General features: G+C 35.7%; 1 protein-coding gene across 12 annotated transcripts in view; it reads left to right on the forward strand.

Moving 5' to 3' along the window:
• Positions 1 to 17,263, forward strand: part of tanc2b (tetratricopeptide repeat, ankyrin repeat and coiled-coil containing 2b) — a 251,316-nt gene that overhangs the window by 179,382 nt on the left and 54,671 nt on the right. For all 12 annotated transcript variants that reach the window (XM_038296912.1, XM_038296913.1, XM_038296907.1 and 9 more), the window contains one exon: positions 13,351 to 13,482. In XM_038296912.1, the coding sequence (XP_038152840.1) occupies positions 13,351 to 13,482 (132 nt within the window). The remainder of the gene's footprint in view (positions 1 to 13,350; positions 13,483 to 17,263) is intronic.

The raw sequence follows: 17,263 nt of genomic DNA on the forward strand, positions 1-17,263 counted from the left end.
ATGAATGGAAGCAACAAAAAAATAAATGCAGAAAAAAGATCAGATATGGATAAATTAACAACATACACTGGAAAAACGATCTAAAAATAAGTAACTATTTCTTAAATTAAGGGTATTTACCCTTAATTTGAGTAGGTAAATGTGATGGTTTCCCAATGGAATCAGTATTTTTAATCTTAAAATAAGATAATTGGTTAACATGCACTTGAAATAAGACAAAGCAATTGTGTTTTCTTATTTGAAGTGTAAATTGTCTTGTTCCATTGGCAAAATGTCACTTTTACCTCCTCAATCCAAGAACAAATGCACTTATTTTAAGAAAAAATTACTTATCTAGATTTTTTTTACAGTGTAATGATGGAGGCTCACTGGAAAACTTGATGCATGAATACGGATGCAGATTATTTTATTGTTTTAGGGAAATTAGATGTTACTAGTTTCATATACTGAGGATATTTTGATCAGATTTAAGTTTCTGTTATGTTAATGTAAAATATTTATCCAGTCCTGGGTGGTTGGAGGTTCCATCCTGAACCATCTTCTCATTTATAGATTTTCTTTTTTTTTTTTTATTCTTGCTTTATTTATTTTATTTTGATTTATTCCATAAATTATTCCAAACATGATTTCTATTCAATTACTTCTCAACTTTAGTAATACCTCTATCAAATTCATAGTTGCACATTTAAGAGGAATTTTAAGACAAAAAATATTCTCCAATTTGGTTGGAAATATCCTCCCACACTGGAAAAAATCGAAATCTAGATAAGTCTTTTTTTCTTAAAATAAGTGCATTTGTTCTTGGATTGAGGATGTAAAAGAGACATTTTGCCAATAAAACAAGACAATTTACACTTCAAATAAGAAAACACAATTGCTTTGTCTTATTTCACGTGCATGCTAACCAATTATCTTATTTTAAGAGTAAAATTACTCATTCCATTGGGAAACTATCTCATTTACCTTCTCAAATTAAGGGTAAATACACTTAATTTAAGAAATTTTTACTTATTTCTAAATCATTTTTCCAGTGCAGTAAAATCTAACAACCCAACATCCCAGGAAACGTATCAGTGAACGGATTTACGCTAAAATTAAAAACACGTTTGGTGTCTGGATTGGATTGTTACCTCCTGGATGACTCAATGATGCTCTCCTGGAGTAGATTTGGAAGGAGAACCCCGATCACTGCAAAAACCATCTAGAAACGAGTCAACATTTCTTTAATGAAGTGTATTTATCCTCAATTTGAGTAGGTAAATAAGATAATTAGCCAGTGGAAATAGTATTTTGTACTCTTAAAATAATATAATTAGATAATCTGAACTTCAGGCAATAATTTTTCTTATTTTGTAATTCAAGTTTTTCATTGAATTTTTCAATTTTTAAAACATAAACAAAACAAAAAACATTACAGTAAAAATATCAAAGAACAAAACAGTGAGGTTTAGTGCAAATCCTTGTTTTGCTGCCTTAAAGTCCAAATCAATTTTAGACATATATGTGCAAAAACTGCACTGCAAAAACGATCTAGAAATAAGTAAAATTTTCTTAAATTAACTGCATTCACTCTGAATTTGAGTAGGTAAATGAGATAGTTTGCCAATGGAATGAGTAATTTTACTCTTAAAATAAGATAATTTGATAATATGCACTTGAAATAAGACAATGCAATTGTATTTTCTTATTTTAAATGTCAATTGTCTTGTTCCATTGGCAAAATGTCTCTTTTACCTCATCAATTCAAGAACAACAGCACTTATTTTAAGAAAAAAATGACTTATCTAGATTTAGATTTTTTCCAGTGCATGTTTTGTCTTAGTTGATAGCAGCTCACACTGTAATTTGTTGTAAAGATGTAAACAATGGATTTGTAGCCTTTCCAGGCCAGCTTCATGGCAGATACTGCATTTCTCTGCTGCTTCATTATTAGAATTTTCACAAGCAACATTTTCAGTCATTTTCCACATTCTAATTGTTGGGGAATGGGGGTCCTTCCATAACTTTAAAATAAGTCGGGCACATGTGACCAATGCAGTGCTCAACACTCTAAAAGCGTGTCTGTCTAACAGTGGTACCTCACTTTTATCTCCAAGTAAACACAGTCTGGGTGATTTTGGCAAATAACAAGGCAACCAACCCTGCATTTAGCACAATACTTCATTCCATAATGGAGAGACCAACGGGCATTCCCAAAGGGCATGTATCGGAGTACCTTTAGCTTTATCACATTTCCAACACTGGAAAAAATGGAAACCTAGAAAAGTCATTTTTATCTTAAAATAAGTGCATTTGTTCTTGGATTGAGGAAGTAAAAGAGACACTTTGCCAATGGAACAAGACAATTTACATTTAAAATAAGAAACCACAATTGCATTCTCTAATTTCAAGGGCTTTTTATCTAATTATCTTATTTTAAGTGTAAAAATACTCATTCCATTGGCAAATTATCTAATTTACCTACCCAGATTAAGGGTAAATACAATTAATTTAAGAAAACTTTTACTTATTTCTAGATAAATTTTCCAGCGAACAGAGATAATTTCTTCCAACACCCATTTTATAAAGTCTGGAAGGCGTAAAATAATATCTATTGAGAATTTTGTATTGAATACATTTACCCTTGGCTTCTCTAATGTATGAGCCATTATTTAAAAGAATTGAATCCCATTCATCATCACCCATTTCTTATTTTAAATGTAAATTATCTAGTTCCATTAGCAAATCGTCGAGGTTGACCTATCTTCCCCATTGGAAAAACGATCTAGAAAGTAAAAATGTCCTAAATTAAGTGTATTTACCCTTAATTTGAGTAGGTACATTTGATAGTTTGCCAATGGAATGAGTATTTTTACTCTTAAAATAAGATAATTAGATAATATGCACTTGAAATAAGACAATGCAATAGTATTTTCTTATTTTAAATGTAAATTGTCTTGTTCCATTGGCAAAATGTCTCTTTTACCTCCTCAATTCAAGAACAAATGCACTTTTTTAAAGAAAAAAATGAATTATCTAGATTTAGTTTTTTCCAGTGCATGTTTTGTCTTAGTTGATAGCAGCTCACACTGTAATTTGTTGTAAAGATGTAAACAATGGATTTGTAGCCTTTCCAGGCCAGCTTCATGGCAGATACTGCATTTCTCATCTTTTCTTGACTTTTTTTTTTTATCTTTTACCATATTTCATGCTGTCAGACCAGTTTTAGTCAAATCATTTCTTGCTTTCTGGTTGTAATTAACTGGAAGTTTACCCTGAGAAGTTAAACTTTAGAAACAAGGTTAGTTATGTCAAATTTATTTTTTTCCCAGGTAGGTTTGGTGGCTTTCCCCCTTCAGTGGATAAAACAAAATAAAGCTATCTTTGATGATCTAAAGCAAAAACAAAGGCAATGTATAATTGGGGGGGTTTACCGCTCAGAGCTGCACATGTGAAACTTATCGAGACGTGTCACTGAGGCAGCGACCTGTCTGCATGCTGCTGCTGTTTGATGCTGCCGTTCCTACGGCCCAGCCGGGTTAAAGGATTCACCCTCCATCTCATCTCCACCCTCACTTGAAACGGGACTGAGTTACCTGGATATAATAATATAAGCTACAGAAGATGGAAATAAAATAAGGGATTCGAACAGAAACGAGGCCGTCAGAAAATCTGTGGAACAATAAATAAAAAAGAGAAAAGATACAATGATTTTATTGGAGGCGTTTGTGTTTTTCAGAGGGACAGGAACTCCATATTTATGAGAGAAAAGATGGATATATGTGGAAGAGGAGCGAAAGAGTGTTTCATAATCTCTTCTTTCTCACTCTGCCGCCTCTCCTCCACAAAGAATTATTAGATGATGTAGGGATGGGAGGCGAGCGCAAGGCCGAGGATTGGCTGAGCTCGCCCAGCAGAGGAACATCAAAGCCCCAGGCATTAACCGTTTCTATCCCCCAGAGTGACGGAGAGACGCGCTTTGATGTGCAGAGAGGGAGGGAGAGAAGAGCCAAGCCAGAGCAGAAGGCAGCCGGGGAGGAAAATGAGGAGTGAGGGGGCTACTCTATTACCTAATGAAGGCAGTGCGTTGGTAGAGCTGTAAGATGGAAATGGAGGAAGCAGAAACTAGGCCCAACTATGCTCATCACGCTGATGGTGCTGCCAGAATGTTCTAGAGAGAAGAGTTGACTACAATGGAGAAAACATGGGGGGTTGGGTTAAAAAGAAGGACTGTTCATATTTAGGCAGCGTGTTTTAAGCGTCCTAGTTTGATGCAGGATCCTCTTTATTCTCTGTGGGAACAGTTATCCAACATGTGGCTACAGTTCCTCCTAATGACACGCTGGAAAACGTGTGTTTAGACCCGCCTACACTGGAAAGACAATCTAGAAAAATATCTTAAATGAAGTGTATTTACCCTTAATTTGAGTAGGTAAATGTACGGAAGATGATTAGGGCTAGTGGAAAAAAAAAAGTTAACTGATTTTTTATTTTTATTTTACTTTTTTCTCAGAATTCTGACTTTAATCTCAGAATTCTGACTTTTTTATTGTCAAAATTCAGTCAGAATTCTGAGATTAAAGTCAGAATTCTGAGAAAAAAAGTCAGAAATCTGAGAAAAAAAGTCAGAAATCTGAGAAAAAAGTCAAAATTCTGAGATTAAAGTCAGAAATCCGGGAAAAAAGTCAGAATTCTGAGTTTTTTCCCATGTTAAACTGAAATAAAATTTAAAAATCAGTTAACTTTTTTTTTTTTTTCCACTGGCCCTAATGCTCTTCCGTATAAATGAGATGGTTGCCAGTGGAATTAGTATTTTTACTCTTAAAATAAGATAATTGTGAAAAAAACGCACTTGAAATAACACAATGCAATTGTTTGCTTTTTTTAATTATTATTTTACATGTAAATTGTCTTGTTCCATTGGAAAAATGTCTCTTTTACCTTCTCAATCCAAGAACAAATGCACTTTTTTACAGTGTATTGCTGTACAATTCCAGGCAGCTTGCTCAAAGAAGTCAAACTTTTGCTTATTTTTACAGTTTTAGGAACACTACCTTCAGTCACACAAAGCCTCCCATAGTCTGCTTTCTTTTGTTAGTTCCTAAACTAAAAATGGATATAATTCCAGATAATTGCTCCATTTTATTCCTCCCTCCCAGCCTGTATTCCTCGCCCTGATTTAGGAATGAACACCTAGTCTTTTTGTGTTCTCTTCATTCTGATGGTTTGTAGCTAGGTAATCAAAAGTAGCTGAATCTCTCACTGACCTTAAACCGATAAATACAGAGGGAGGACTTTGCATGCCGGGGCAGTGTTCAGGTGGAGATTGCACGCTGCTGCACGCTGCTCAGACCTCCCAGCCTGCAAAAGCGTCATGCAAACACACACACCCGGGTGTGGTGCCCTCTGTGTTTGTTCTAGAGGCTTCACATCATTCCTAGGAACAGCATCCTAACTATTGTTGAACTAAACCGAAGGGTTGAACTCGATTGACTTTCTGAATCAGCTTAGAGCAGAGACCGTAGAGAAATGGCTAAATAGGCTGTAAAGTCAGTTTGTCGTTCTTATATCCTTAACTACTGTATTTTCTCTCCAGATTTTCAAAGTGCTTCTTTGTCGGCTTTTTTTGCAAAGTTCCTCTTTGGGAGGGTTAAACTTTTTTTCTGTGCACATAGCTGCTTTTTCACGTATCTTATTTTCTTGAATTGAAGTTTCTCAGGGGATTGCTGATTATTTATCCCTGAATTGACCTCTTTTGTCCTTCAAGTCGGCTTTCCTCTTTTTTTTTAAATTCGCACCACACAACGCTGATGTCCTCAGATTAAACCTCCACAGAGCTGAACTTGAGTATTTCCAAGATTAACAGGAAAATAGCATCACAAAGAAGAACAGGGAAAAAACAAACACAAAAAAAATAAGAAGAATAATGATTACACTGGAAAAAATCTATATCTAGATAAGTCATTTTTTCTTAAAATAAGTGCATTTGCTCTTGAATTGAGAAGGTAAAAGAGACATTTTGCCAATGGAACAAGACAATTTACATGTAAAAATAAGAAAACACAATTGCATTGTCTTATTTCAAGTGCATTTTATCTAAATATCTTATTTTAAGAGTAAAAATACTCATTCCATTGGCAAAATATCTAATTTAACTACTCAAATTAAGGGTAAATACACTTAATTTAACAAATATTTACTTATTATTAGATCGTTTTTCCAGTGTAGGTCTAAACTGTCGGAAAACAGCATTGCTGTAAAGGATATAGCACATACACTGGGGAAAAAAGTCATTTTCTTCTTAAAATAAGTGCATTTGTTCTTGGATTGAGGAGGTAAAAGATACATTTTGATAATGGAACAAGACAATTTATGCTTAAAATGAGAAAACACAATTGCATTGTCTAATTTTAAGTGCATTTTATCTAATTATCTTATTTTAAGAGTAAAAATACTCATTCAATTGGCAAATTATCTCATTTACCTACTCAAATTAAGGGTTAATACATTTAATTTAAGAAATTTCTACTTATTTCTAGATTGTTTTTCCAGTGTATCTTATCTGCGTCAGTACTCTAGAAGAGCACTGCAAAAATGATCTTAAAATAAGTAAAAATGTCTTAAATTAAGTGTATTTACCCTTAATTTGAGTAGGTAAATAAGATCACTTGCCCATGGAATGAGTATTTTTACTCTTAAAATTAGATAATTAGATAAAATGCCCTTGAAATAAGACAATGCAATTGTTTTTTCTTACACTGGAAAAAATCAAAATCTATATTAGTCATTTCTTCTTAAAATAAGTGCATTTGTTCTTGAATTGAGAAGGTTAAAGAGACATTTTGCCAATGGAACAAGACAATTTACATTTAAAATAAGAAAACGCAATTATATTGTCTTATTTCAAGTGAATTCTATCTAAATATCTTATTCTAAGAGTAAAAATACTGATTCCATTGGCAAATCATTTCATTTACCTACTCAAATTAAGGGTAAATACACTTAATTTAAGAAATTTTTACTTATTTCTAGATCGTTTTTCCAGTGTATTGTTTTGTTCCATTGGCAAAGTGTCTCACTTACCTCCTTAATTGAAGAACAAATGCACTTAATTTAAGAAAAATTGACTTATCTAGTTTTGGATTTTTTCCAGTGAGGATATTTTAGATTTAGAAAAAGCCATAATAATAATAATAGTATTAATGATTAGAATTTTACATGGTTATAGTATTTGTATAAGAGTACTAAGCAAGATATTCAGTAACCGGGTCGATCTTCTCATAAATAAATGTACCTTATTTATTCCATCATGTAAAATGTTTTACTTTCTGTATCCACTGAGAGATCATAGGAGGCTCATTTCCAGGTATGTTTAAGTGACTTGTATGGCTGGATTTTTTTGTTAATCCAGATGGAATTTTTTGGAAAATGTGGAATTTTTTTCCCATCAATCGACTCCTTTGGCTTCTGTAGCTCCGAGCGACACAAGTTTAGCACTTTTCATCTTTAGACGTCTACTTATAACTGATGCAGCTAGTGTGAAACCACTAGAGGCAAATATTTAGTGATGTGTTTTCATAGTTAGTTTCGAATCATGGTTGTTTTAAAAACACGTTTCCAAGCTTGAATTTCGTTTCTCTTTTCATTAAGATCTCCTCACAGAATGATTGAAATAAAAGCTAGTTTTTACACTGCATAAACGATCTTGAAATGAGTAAAAATAACCCTTAATTTGAGTAGGTAAATAAGATCACCTGCCAATGGAATGAGTATTTTTACTCTTAAAATAAGATATTTAGATAATATGCACTTGAAATAAGACAATGCAATTGTTTTTTCTTATTTTAAATGTAAATTGTTTTGTTCCATTGGCAAGGTGTCTCACTTACCTCCTCAATTCAAGAACAAATGCACTTAATCTAGTAAAAGTTGACTTATCTAGATTTGGATTTTTTTCCAGTGTAACAGTAAAGTATGTAATTTCTCACCTTTTTTTTTTATAAAACTAAATGGAGAACAATTAATCAGAGAGATTAGATTTTTAAGCCATAAACTTTTAGAGCTGAAACACTTCATTGATGACTAATGTGCTGCTGCAGCTCCTTCCAAGTCCAAAACAGTTTTTGCATTTTAATATCACTTAGAGCAGCTCTAAGTAGAGTTTGGTGGTAAAAATTAGTCTGGATTTTTTTTTTTCCGGCTTTAAAAATGAAAAAAGAAGTAGTATTTTTCAGCAGAGTCACCTAATTCCGTTGAGTGTTTGGGTTTTAAACATGCAGGAACTTTTATCTAAAGTCCCTGACAGGTTGATAGTATAAAAAACACAAACAGACTCGAAACTATTTGAATTCTTCTCAGCTTGCTAGAATAAAACGCTAATGTTAGTTTGCACATAAACACTTCTTCTCACCCTTTGCAGACACTTTTCTCATAGAGGCTATTTTCCAACTCATTGCTATAATTTCTTTTTATGTAGATGTACCACTGGACTATTTGCATATTAGGAAAATGAAAACTTCATCACCGGGCAGGAAGGACCTTGTGTTTTATTGCAACAAAGATTTTTTTTTTTTTTTATATGAAGCTACTAATCTAAATTATCCTTCAGATTTTATCAATAAATAAAAGCATGCTTAATACTAAATAATAAACCATCCGGATTGTACATATTTTTATTCCTTATTTTTTTTATTTCTTATTTTTATTTTGTTTTTCATTGTGTGCGATACAGGTACACTTGCACCTTAATCCTTATTTATCTTGATATACTGTATATACCTGGATATACTGTATATATATTGTTTATTGTTTATTCTTAATGCACCTTTTTCCTCCTTGTTTGCACCTTCTTTAACTTCTATGCCAATATGTGACGAGTGAATTTCTCCGCTGTGAGATCCAAAAAGGTCATCTAATCTAATCTAATCTAATCTAATCTACACTGGAAAAAATCAAAATCTAGATAAGTCCTTTTTTCTTAAAATAAGTGCATTTGTTCTTGAATTGAGGAGATAAAAGAGACATATTGCCAATGGAACAAGACAATTTAGGTTTAAAATAAGAAAACACAATTGCATTGTCTTATTTCAACTGCATATTATCTAATTATCTTATTTTAAGAATAAAAATACTCATTCCATTGGCAAATTATCTCATTTACATACTCAAATCAAGGGTAAATATACTTAATTTGAGAAAATTTTACTTATTTCTAGAAAGTTTTTGTAGTGTAAACAGTTTGAATAAATGCAGAAATTAAAAAATATTTTAAAATATTTAGTGGCAGGAGAATGTTTTAGAATATAAACTAATGAATTTTGGATTTTATAACAAAGATGTGGAAAAGATAACATTTTTTTTCAAATGAAATAAAAATATTGAGGCATTAAGGAACTAGTAGCTAAAAACAAGTTATTGTCTCATCTTGTGCTTCAGTGACCGGAGCTGGTCGATATCCCAGCTCATGTTTTATACAGTCTGTGCGCTTCGGGTTTAAACCTGCATGCATGCATGCATACAGTCTGACTCCCCGTCAGTCCTCTAAACAGGAAGTGTCTGCTGTTCGGCTATCGTCGCCCAATGCTTTCAGCTACTGGGTCAGATTTTAATGGATACCTTCTATTCTTCTGCTTACTCCACGGTTCTCTGCCTTCCTTCTTTATTCCTTTCCTCTCTGCGTGCAGCCTTAGCACATTGGCACAGCGGCTGTGAATGCGATCCCCAGCAGCCTGCTGCATTGCAGATAGGAATGATGAGCACACAGATTTCCGTTCTCACATTCAGACAGTTGAAAGAAAACGAGAGAAAGAAGAGGGGGGGGGGGGAGACTTCCCAGCCCTGAAGCCCTGAGTCATTCTTCCTGGGTTTCATTGCAGATTAATGCCTCCACACTTTCTGCTTTTAGCCCAGTTGCACGACCAGTAACCCCCCCTCCCCTCCCTTTCCCTATTCCCATCAGAGCTAAGCTTCCAACAACAACATTCCCAGCTGCCATTTTCCCTTCTATTTGGGAAACAAATGTGGCTCCTTTGTAACATTTGTCTCTCTGGTGACTCAGACACCCAGCAAACACACTTGTACAACCATCCGCATGCTTGGTGCTTTTTTAAGGTTACATGTTAAGCCACTTTTTAGTCGCACTAGCATCAGTGTTGCAGTATCTGAGGTGAGAGGAGGCCTTCTCCAATGCTTTAGCTTTCTGTTTCTGCGAGAGACAACAGATAAATACTGATGGATTCCCAGTGACACTGCAGCTTCTCAAAGCTCACTATTTCAGGTATGGTGCTAATTCAGAAAAACAAATCTACACTGCAAAAAAATAAAATCTTAATGAGTCATTGTTTCTTAAAATAAGTGCATTTTGTCTTGAATTGAGGAGGTAAGTGAGATATTTTGCAAATGGAACAAGACAATGTACAGGTGCTGGTCATAAAATTAGAATATCATGAAAAAGTAGATTGATTTCAGTAATTCCATTTAAAAAGTGAAACTTGTATATTATATTCATACATTACATACAAACTCATATATTTCAGATGTTTATTTTGTTTAATTTTGATGATTACAAATGACAACAAATGAAAATCTCAAATTCATCATATCAGAAAATTAGAATATTACTGAAGACCAATAAAAACAAAGGATTTATAGAAATGTTGGCCAACTGAAAAGTATGAACATGAAAAGTATGAGCATGTACAGCACTCAGTATTTAGTTGGGCCTCCTTTGGCCTGTATTACTGCAGCAATGCGGCGTGGCATGGAGTCGATCAGTCTGTGGCACTGCTCAGGTGTTATGATAGCCCAGGTTGCTCTAATAGTGGCTTTTAGCTCTTCTGAATTGTTGGGTCTGGTGTATTGCATCTTCTTCTTCACAATACCCCATAGATTTTCTATGGGGTTAAGGTCAGGAGAGTTTGCTGGCCAATTAAGAACAGGGATACCATGGTCCTTCAACCAGGTACTGGTAGCTTTGGCACTGTGTGCAGGTGCCAAGTCCTGTTGGAAAATGAAATCTGCATCTCCAAAAAGTTGGTCAGCTGCAGGAAGCATGAAGTGCTCTAAAACTTCCTGGTATGTGGCTGCGTTGACCCTGGACCTCAGAAAACACAATGGACCAACACCAGCAGATGACATGGCACCCCAAACCATCACTGACTGTGGAAACTTTACACTGGACTTCAAGCAACGTGGATGAAGTGCCTCTCTTCTTTTCCTCCAGACTCTGGGACCTTGATTTCCAAAGGAAATGCAAAATTTACTTTCATCAGAGAACATGACTTTGGACCACTCACCAGCAGTCCAGTCCTGTTTCTCTTTAGCCCAGGCAAGACGCTTCTGACGCTGTCTGTGGTTCAAGAGTGGCTTGACACAAGGAATGCGACAGCAGAAACCCATGTCTTTCATACGTCTGTGTGTGGTGGTTCTTGAAGCACTCACTCCAGCTGCAGTCCACTCTTTGTGAATCTCCCCCACATTTTTGAAGGGGTTTTGTTTCACAATCCTCTCCAGGGTGCGGTTATCTCTCTTGCTTGTACACTTTTTTCGACCACATCTTTTCCTTCCCTTCGCCTCTCTATTAATGTGCTTGGACACTGAGCTCTGTGAACAGCCAGCCTCTTTAGCGATGACCTTTTGTGTCTTGCCCTCCTTGTGCAAGGTGTCGATGGTCGTCTTTTGGACAACTGTCAAGTCAGCAGTCTTCCCCATGATTGTGTAGCCTATAGAACTAGACTGAAAGACCATTTAAAGGCTTTTGCAGGTGGTTTGAGTTAATTAGCTGATTAGAGTGTGGCACCAGGGGCCATCAATTTTGAACCTTTTCACAATATTCTAATTTTCTGATATGATGAATTTGAGATTTTCATTTGTTGTCATTTGTAATCATCAAAATTAAACAAAATAAACATCTGAAATATATGAGTTTGTATGTAATGTATGAATATAATATACAAGTTTCACTTTATAAATGGAATTACTGAAATCAATCTACTTTTTCATGATATTCTAATTTTATGACCAGCACCTGTACATTTAAAATTAGAATAGACAATTGCATTGTTTTATTTCAAGTGCATATTAACTAATTATCTCATTTTAAGAGTAAAAATACTCATTTCATTGGCAGATCATCTTGTTTACCTACTGAAATTAAGGGTAAATACACTTAATTTAAGAAATTTTTACTTATTTCTAGATCGTTTTTGCAGTTTTTAAAAGAGAAAAATGTTGTTAAAAAGTTGATTTGGGTTTTTTTGCAGCTGTTTTTCCTGCTGTTAAACATAAAAACCAAAACTTAAGGGACAGATGTGAGATGCAAAAGCAATTAAATTAGCAGGGAAGTTCAAAGGAACCTTATGGCATGACTTGAAAATATTGAAGTTATACTATGTCTAAAAATTTGTTTTCACTGCAAAAATTATCTAGAAATAAGTAAAATTAAGTGTATTTACCCTTGATTTGAATAGATAAATTTGATAATTTGCCAATTTTTACACTTAAAATAAGATAATTAGATCAAATGCAATTGGAATAAGACAATGCAATTGTGTTTTCTTATTTTAAATCTAAATTGTCTTGTTCCATTGGCAAAATATCTCTTTAATCTCCTCAATTTAAGAAGAAATGACTTATCTAGATTTTGATTTTTTCCAGTGTTCAATCCAGATGTTTTTTTTTTCCCCCAAAGCAAAGAAGGATTTTCTGCCCTCAAAAGTTTTTCATCATAATATGTTTAACTTTTACTTTTCCTATTGTTTTTTATTTTTAGTTTTTTTATATTAATACAATAATGAATAAAAAGGGTAGAAGAGATAAAAAGGAAATCATTATTAGTCTCATCAGCACCAAACTGTGCATAGATTATTCTCTGAGTCATCCCTGCGTTTCAGCGCTCGCGTCTCGTGTTTTCTCACCTCCGCCTGAACTGCACAGCTCAGGTGTGATACCGAATCAGGTTGCTCACGTCCGCTGATCTCATTCAGCATTCAGCGGCTCCCAGTGTCGGCCCTGGAGAGACAGCGTTGGTGTGAAACAATCATCAGCCGGCGTCAGACAGCGCCCGCTCCATGAATAAGACATTTGTCTGCTAAGCTAATTAATCCTGAGAGGGGCCGCATGGCATCTGCCTCCGTGCTGCGTGACAGACACGGAGAGGAGGGAGTTTAAGGCGTGAAGCGACGACTCCGTCTTCCCTAAAGGAGTTGGATCCAAAGACGTCTCTCTCTGAAACCTTTGCCACCCTCTTATGTGTGTGTGTGTACATTGTATGAGTTTATTGACACACGTTCTGACATTTGTGTGTTTTTCCTGTCTTTGTCCTCTGATGCTTCCTGCGGCTTCCCCCTTTCCTGGTCATGTGCACAAAAACAGCTACAAGTTCAGCCCACCTGGAGGACCTGGCATACCTGGATGATCAGAGGCACACTCCATTACGCACCTCGCTGCGCATGCCGAGGCAGAGCACCACCTGCGGGCCGTGTCGCTCTGGGCCGGACCTGAGAGGTGAGCACAAACATCAGCTCTCCTCCTGCTGTAGGTGGATCTCTCTAAACAAATATCATCAAAGGAACGTTTATTCCAATAAGTCAATAAAAACTTCCATATACTATATCATATTGGATCATTACATAAACAGTAATATATTTCATGAGTTTATTTTTATAATTTTAAAGATTTGTCCACCTGAAAGCTAAGCTGTATTTCAGTTTATTTCTTTAGCGCCGATTCACAACACATTCCATCTGAAGGTACTTTCCAGTTCACCAGATCATACACAGGGTTCCTACAGCTTAAGGCAAGTTAAATTCAAGACTTTTTAATGCCACTTGAAATAAAAATTTAAGACCAAGAAACACAAGAAAAACCTGCTTGCGACAACTTAACCCAAAGGTTTATTCTAACATAAACCACTGCACTAATGTTTCAAATTTTGAAAAGCTGCCCATACAGGAAGAAAGCTAAAAACACACAAATGACAGATATATTTTAACAATTATTTAACTGAATTCACAAACTTTGTTTTAGCAGGGAACAAAACAATTCAGTTTTAAAGCCACACAACAAAAAGTGCCTTCTAAAAAAAAAGAAAAAAATATAGTATTTTAAGGGTTTTCTATCTAAGGAAAACCAGTTGATTGCATCGACTCATTGACATGAAGGCAATCCCCCACATTAAGCATGCTTGTAGCGACAGTGGAGAGGAAAAACTCCCTTTTAACAGGAAAAAACCTCCAGCAGAACCAGACTCTGTGTATTTGAATTTATCAGTGGAAAGTTGAGTGGAAGAAAGAAGTATGGCGGTGAAAACCGTGCATTGAGGAGCTTGTAAAGCAAAGCCTAGTTAGGATTTATGGGGTTGCAGGATATTTCAAGAGCTTTAAGAGCCAAAATAAAGAGATGCATTCAGGGTACAGAATACAACTGTCGTAATTCTCGTGTTAAACTAGAAATTATCTCAGAAGCAAAGTATTTAGGCTAAGGAGTAAAATGACTTGAAAACGGGTCATTCAGGGTTCCCGCGGGTCCTTAAAAAGTCTTAAAAGGCATTGAATTCTTCAAAATAAAACTAAGGCCTCAATTGGTATTAAAATGTCTTAAATCAGTCTTTTTTAGGTCTTAATTTTTAAAACATTATAAATAGGATTATTTTTATTACGGTTTATTTTTGTAATCTAAATAAAACGTTAAAATTGACAATTTTTTTCATTTTTTTTATAAATATAAAAAAAAAATAACGGCTTGCCATTATTGGTTCCGTCCCGATAGCGGAACCAATAAAAGCGTTGTTGCGGCCGGGACATTTGGGAGATGCACCATTAACTTTTTGTCTGGAAAATATGAGCAAGTGTAAATGTAACGGAAACTGTCTCCAGCCAAGAGTTTTCTCCATGGCTAAAACCAGGGAACATATATGAGGCTCAGTGGATCTTGTTCAAGAAGTCATTCAAGCTCAGAACGATGGGAATTAAGGCAGTGGAGTCGCACATGCGAAGCACGAAACACAAAGCGTCAAAATGGAGTTACAGAGAAACAGCCGGTATTTCTGAGTTTAGTTCCACCCTTGTCTCTGCAACGCCTCCACTTATCACCAAATCAAACATACTAAGAAAACCATACAAAGAAAAATAGCTGCAAAAAAGACTTAGCACTGGTTATGTTGAGGCTTTAAAACAAAGTTTTAAAGCAAAGTTTGTGAATTCAGTTAAATAATTGTTAAAATTTATCTGTCATTTGTGTGTTTTTAGCTTTCTTCCTGTATGGGAAGCTTTTCAAAATGTAAAACATTGGTGCAGTGGTTTATGTTATAATAAACCTTTGGGTTAAGTTGTCGCAAGCAGGTTTTTCTTGTGTTTCTTGTGAATTTGGTCTTAAATTTTTATTTCAAGTGGCATTAAAAAGTCTTAAAAAGTCTTGAATTTAACTCGCCTAATGCTGTAGGAACCCTGTCATTAGGCTCAGTGTTTTTTGTATTTAGAGAAACAGAATTTTGATTCATACTTGACTGAGAAACCTGGAGAAATTTAGCTCACACGGACTTTATTTTGTTGCAGGATACTCCAACTGATCGAGCACAAAGTGGCAATTAGTTACAAAATACAACCTTATAGGTGTTATAAAGCCCATTAACCTACAAGATTCCTGTTTAGGTTTCGTTAACAAGTTACCTTTACAGTTCCTGCAATGCCACCTCTCCCCTCATATTTCCCAGGCCTCCAACTGAGATTAGACGCTTGTAGAGCAACTGAATTATGTGTTCAGTGTGCATTTGTTTTGTGAAGCATTGATAAAACATCGTTGACATGCCTTAGGAGGAATATCAGGTATCTGGTTGAAGAAACTAATGACATGTTGGAATCTGTTGTGAGTTTTTCTGCAGGTCGAGTTACATCCAAACAAGTTTAGAAAACAATAGCTGAATAATTAGCCTTTTGTCCTGATGCTCCAAACCCTAAGGCTTGATGGAGGGTGTGATTTCTTTTTCTTGTAACTCTGTTTATAATGGGCCTCTTTTAGCCGACAGGCTGACATCTCAGGATACAGATAGGATGCACCTTGCATGTTTCAGATTGTTGAGTTTTGTTTTTAAAAAGCACCAAAGTGGCTTTAACCACAATGGAATCTCTCATAGATTATGAAATGTTTGTGATTAACTTGTTTGTGTCGCCTCTTCTGTTGATTTGTAGCGTTTTGCATGTGTCTGATCAGAGTTGTTGGTGGATGCTGGATGTTTTCAGCTTTCATTTAGTTGTTTTTGTTTTTTTCCTCTCATAAAACGCACAGGGAGAGGATACACAAAGCGCTTTCTGTCCCGCTGTGTCACTACAAAGCTAAAGTTTGACTCAATGGTCGCAGCTTGTGTCTGCTTCACTTCACACTGTTTTAATTCTGCGGCGCAGCAAGTGTCTCCCCTTTTTTAGACTTCCAAATGTCACAACACTCTCTGTCCTCTTGCCCTGCCTCCTCCTCCTCCTCCGCTGTCAGACTGACATGAGCCTCGTCTTTGCTGCCCTCTGCCATCCAAACCAGTGCAAATATGCATCTGTTTGTCTTTTTAAAACACCTGTTAAGACCACGCTCACCCCGGAGAGCGTTCAGCCGAGATCTGATGCGATTCCCCCCGCTTCAGGGCAGCTGTCTGCAGAGAAGCGTGGAGTAGAGAAGTGTTAGGAGGGAAGCGGAGAGAAGAGGAGAGGAGATAGACACAGGGGGATGAAGTAGTCGCTCTTTATTTTTTAAGTCTTCCCCAGGTCCTTCCAGAGCTACTTGTTCTATCTGACCTCCACTCTAAGAGCAGCCAAGTGTGTTTACAAGCCAAACGACCGCATCCCAGCATGCTTTCTGCCTCTTCAGATCAGTGTCAGAGCCTCCCTGAGTGCCCTGCTCCTATGGCGTCTCTGGAGAGACGGAGCAGGAGGCACAGAGAGTCAGAACATGGAGGGGAGTGAATCGAACATCCATTTTTTTCCCCCCTGAGAATAACGACAAGACAAACCAAGGTCAAGCTTTGGCATTAAATTAGACATTAAATTAGACACTCACAGGTTAGCAAGCATTGATTGAAAAGAATAATAGTTATTTTAAATTATTTGAGACTTTATTTGTTTAAAGGTCAGTTTAAACATATAAATAGGTCATCAGCAGCTGCATTTATTGAAGGGGTGGGATAATTAAGCAGTGGAGCCAGTAGAGCGGAGCTTGGATAGCCATTCACTGGAAAAAAATCGAAATCTAGATTAGTCATTTTTTTCTTAAATTAAGTGCATTTGTTCTTAAATTGAGGAGG

Source organism: Cyprinodon tularosa, unplaced genomic scaffold, assembly GCF_016077235.1.
Source record: "Cyprinodon tularosa strain WSP-4 unplaced genomic scaffold, ASM1607723v1 ctg38, whole genome shotgun sequence".
Taxonomy (NCBI): Eukaryota; Metazoa; Chordata; class Actinopteri; order Cyprinodontiformes; family Cyprinodontidae; genus Cyprinodon; species Cyprinodon tularosa.